Source organism: Penaeus chinensis, chromosome 16 (assembly GCF_019202785.1).
Source record: "Penaeus chinensis breed Huanghai No. 1 chromosome 16, ASM1920278v2, whole genome shotgun sequence".
NCBI lineage: Eukaryota > Metazoa > Arthropoda > Malacostraca > Decapoda > Penaeidae > Penaeus > Penaeus chinensis.
In genome coordinates this window covers 27722950-27725920 of record NC_061834.1, presented here as the reverse complement: position 1 = coordinate 27725920, position 2971 = coordinate 27722950, and the positions used below count along the sequence as shown (strand labels likewise).

Below are 2971 nucleotides of genomic sequence, written 5' to 3'. Positions count from 1 at the left end.
ATCGCGGTCCCAAGTGTGCGTGAGGAAGGGGACCTAGGTAGCCGACCAGCAAATTCCTGTTTACTTTAGTCCTTTGGTTGAGTTCTTAAGTTTTGTCGTTTAGTTTATAAGGTCTTTAGTTCAGTCCTTTCGTTTATTGGTTTAGTTTTATTCGTTCAGTTTAGTAATTTAGTTTAGGTGTTGTTTTTTGTTGTTGTTGTTGTTATAATTGTTTAGTGTGGTCCTCAAGATTTGGTCTTTGAGTTGAGTACTTGAGTTTAGTACCTTGAATTTAGTCATTTAGTTTAGATATTTGGTTTAGACACTGAGTTTAGTACTTTAGTTTAGTTAGTCAGTTTAGTCATTTTGTTTATTAACGCTTTAGTCTAGTCGTATAGTTTAGTCCTTCAGTTTAATTATCAGTTTTGTTCTTTATTTTATTAAATTAATTTAGTCATTTAGTAAAGTCCTTATGATTTAGTTTAGTCCTTAAATTTAGTCTTTTAGTTTAGTTTAGTTAGGTTTAGGCCTTTATTATAGTTTTTTTCGCCATCCTGGCTAACTGCATTGGCTTGGCCAAACGTTGCAACATCTTATGATTGTACGTAAAATTGTATCATGATATTATATCGTATATTTGAGATACAATCTTATTACATTTTCTGTTGTATCAGTTAAGGGGAAAATATATATATCACGGCACTAGGTAGAATGTAAGTCAAATCGGGCGTTGTGTTACCGTAGATTTCATGTATTTGATTTATCTATATTTATCAGATCTTTGTTATATTTATTATCTAGAAATTTATTATTTCTCTAATAAAGAAAGACTATGGTGAAGAAAATAAATTGAAAAGGGAATTTGTGGAAGGGAAGAATAGACAGATAAGAGAAACACTTATGAGAGGAAAACATAAAATGAAATAAGAAAAAAGAGAGAAAAAAAATATTGTAAGGAAGGAATACACAAGATAAAAGTAACAAGAACAAAGAGAGACAGTGTAAAAAGAAAAAGAGAAACAGTAAATAAACACAAGACCAAAACAAACAAGAGAGGAACAAAAAAAAAAAAGAAAAAACTGAAACAAGAAAGAAAAAATAAAAACTAACCCATATATTACTTTAAACAAAAAAAGAAAATGAAGGAAAATATATAAATCAATCCAGTTTGTTATTTCAAGACTTTCTTCACCACAGGATTTATAGGATTTTTTCTCCCTCCGTGTTATAGGACGTTCCTTCATTAGCGCTTCCACGAGTCCTGTGACTGACCTCGAAGGAATGGGATTTTTTTTTTTTTTTTACAATTGTTTATCCTGAAAACTATCGTGGAACTATTTTTCGAGAATGAAGAATGAGGATGTGTGGGGGTTGTGAGGATGTGTGGGGGTTGTGAGGATGTGTGGGGATTGTAAGGATGTGTGGGGGTTGTGAGGATGTGTGGGGGTTGTGAGGATGTGTGGGGGTTGTGAGGATGTGTGGGGGTTGTGAGGATGTGTGGGGGTTGTGAGGATGTGTGGGGGTTGTGAGGATGTGTGGGGGTTGTGAGGATGTGTGGGGGTTGTGAGGATGTGTGGGGGTTGTGAGGATGTGTGGGGGTTGTGAGGATGTGTGGGGGTTGTGAGGATGTGTGGGGGTTGTGAGGATGTGTGGGGGTTGTGAGGATGTGTGGGGGTTGTGAGGATGTGTGGGGGTTGTGAGGATGTGTGGGGGTTGTGAGGATGTGTGGGGGTTGTGAGGATGTCTGGGGGTGAGGATGTGTGGGGGTTGTGAGGATATGTAGGGGTTGTGAGGATGTGTCGGGGTTGTGAGGATGTGTGGGGGTTGTGAGGATGTGAGAGGATTGTGGGATGGTGAGGGTTGTATGGATAGTGAGTGTTGTGAAAATAGTGAGGACTGTGAGATGGTAAGGGTTGTGAAGATGGTGGGAATTGTAAAAATGTGTGAGGGTTGTTAGATAGTGGATGTTGTATGGGTGGTGAGGGTTGTGAAAATTGTGAGGGTTGTGAAGATGGTGAGAGTTGTGAAGATGGTGAGGGTTGTGAAGATGGTGAGGGTTGTGAAGATGGTGAGGGTTGTGAAGAGATGGTGAGGGTTGTGAAGATGGTGAGGGTTGTGAAGATGGTGAGGGTTGTGAAGAGATGGTGAGGGTTGTGAAGAGATGGTGAGGGTTGTGAAGATGGTGAGGGTTGTGAAGAGATGGTGAGGGTTGTGAAGAGATGGTGAGGATTGCGAAGATGGTGAGGGTTGTAAAGATGGTTGGAGTTGTAAAATTGTGTGAGGGTTGTTGAATAGTATGGATGGTGAGGGTTGTGAAGATGGTGAGGGTTGTGAAGATGGTTGTAGTTATAAAATTGCGTGAGGGTTGTTGAATAGTATGGATGGTGAGGGTTGTGAAGATGGTGAGGGTTGTGAAGATGGTGAGGGTTGTGAAGATGGTAAGGGTTGTGAAGATGGTGAGAGTTGTGAAGATGGTGAGGGTTGTGAAGATGGTGAGGGTTGTGAAGATGGTGAGGGTTGTGAAGAGATGGTGAGGGTTGTGAAGATGGTGAGGGTTGTGAAGATGGTGAGGGTTGTTAAGATCGTGAGGGTTGTGAAGATGGTGAGGGTTGTTAAGATCGTGAGGGTTGTGAAGATGGTCAGGGTTGTGAAGATGGTGAGGGTTGTGAAGACGGTGAGGGTTGTGAAGATGGTGAGGGTTGTTAAGATCGTGAGGGTTGTGAAGATGATGAGGGTTGTTAAGATTGTGAGGGTTGTGAAGATGGTGAGGGTTGTGAAGATGGTGAGGGTTGTGAAGATGGTGAGGGTTGTGAAGATGGTGAGGGTTGTGAAGATGGTGAGGGTTGTGAGGATGGTGAGGGTTGTGAAGATGGTGAGGGTTGTTAAGATGGTGAGGGTTGTGAAGATGGTGAGGGTTGTGAAGACGGTGAGGGTTGTGAAGATGGTAGGAGCTGTAAAAATGTGTGAGGGTTGTTTAATAGTATGGATGGTG

General features: G+C 41.1%; 1 protein-coding gene across 1 annotated transcript in view; it reads right to left on the bottom strand.

The window, feature by feature from the left end:
• Positions 1-1302: 1302 nt before the first annotated feature.
• The window catches only part of LOC125033279 (protein TRACHEARY ELEMENT DIFFERENTIATION-RELATED 7A-like), a 43083-nt gene continuing 41414 nt past the window's right edge, over positions 1303-2971 (bottom strand). Inside the window, exon 2 of the mRNA XM_047624662.1 lies at positions 1303-1875. Within this exon, the coding sequence (XP_047480618.1) occupies positions 1303-1875 (573 nt within the window). The remainder of the gene's footprint in view (positions 1876-2971) is intronic.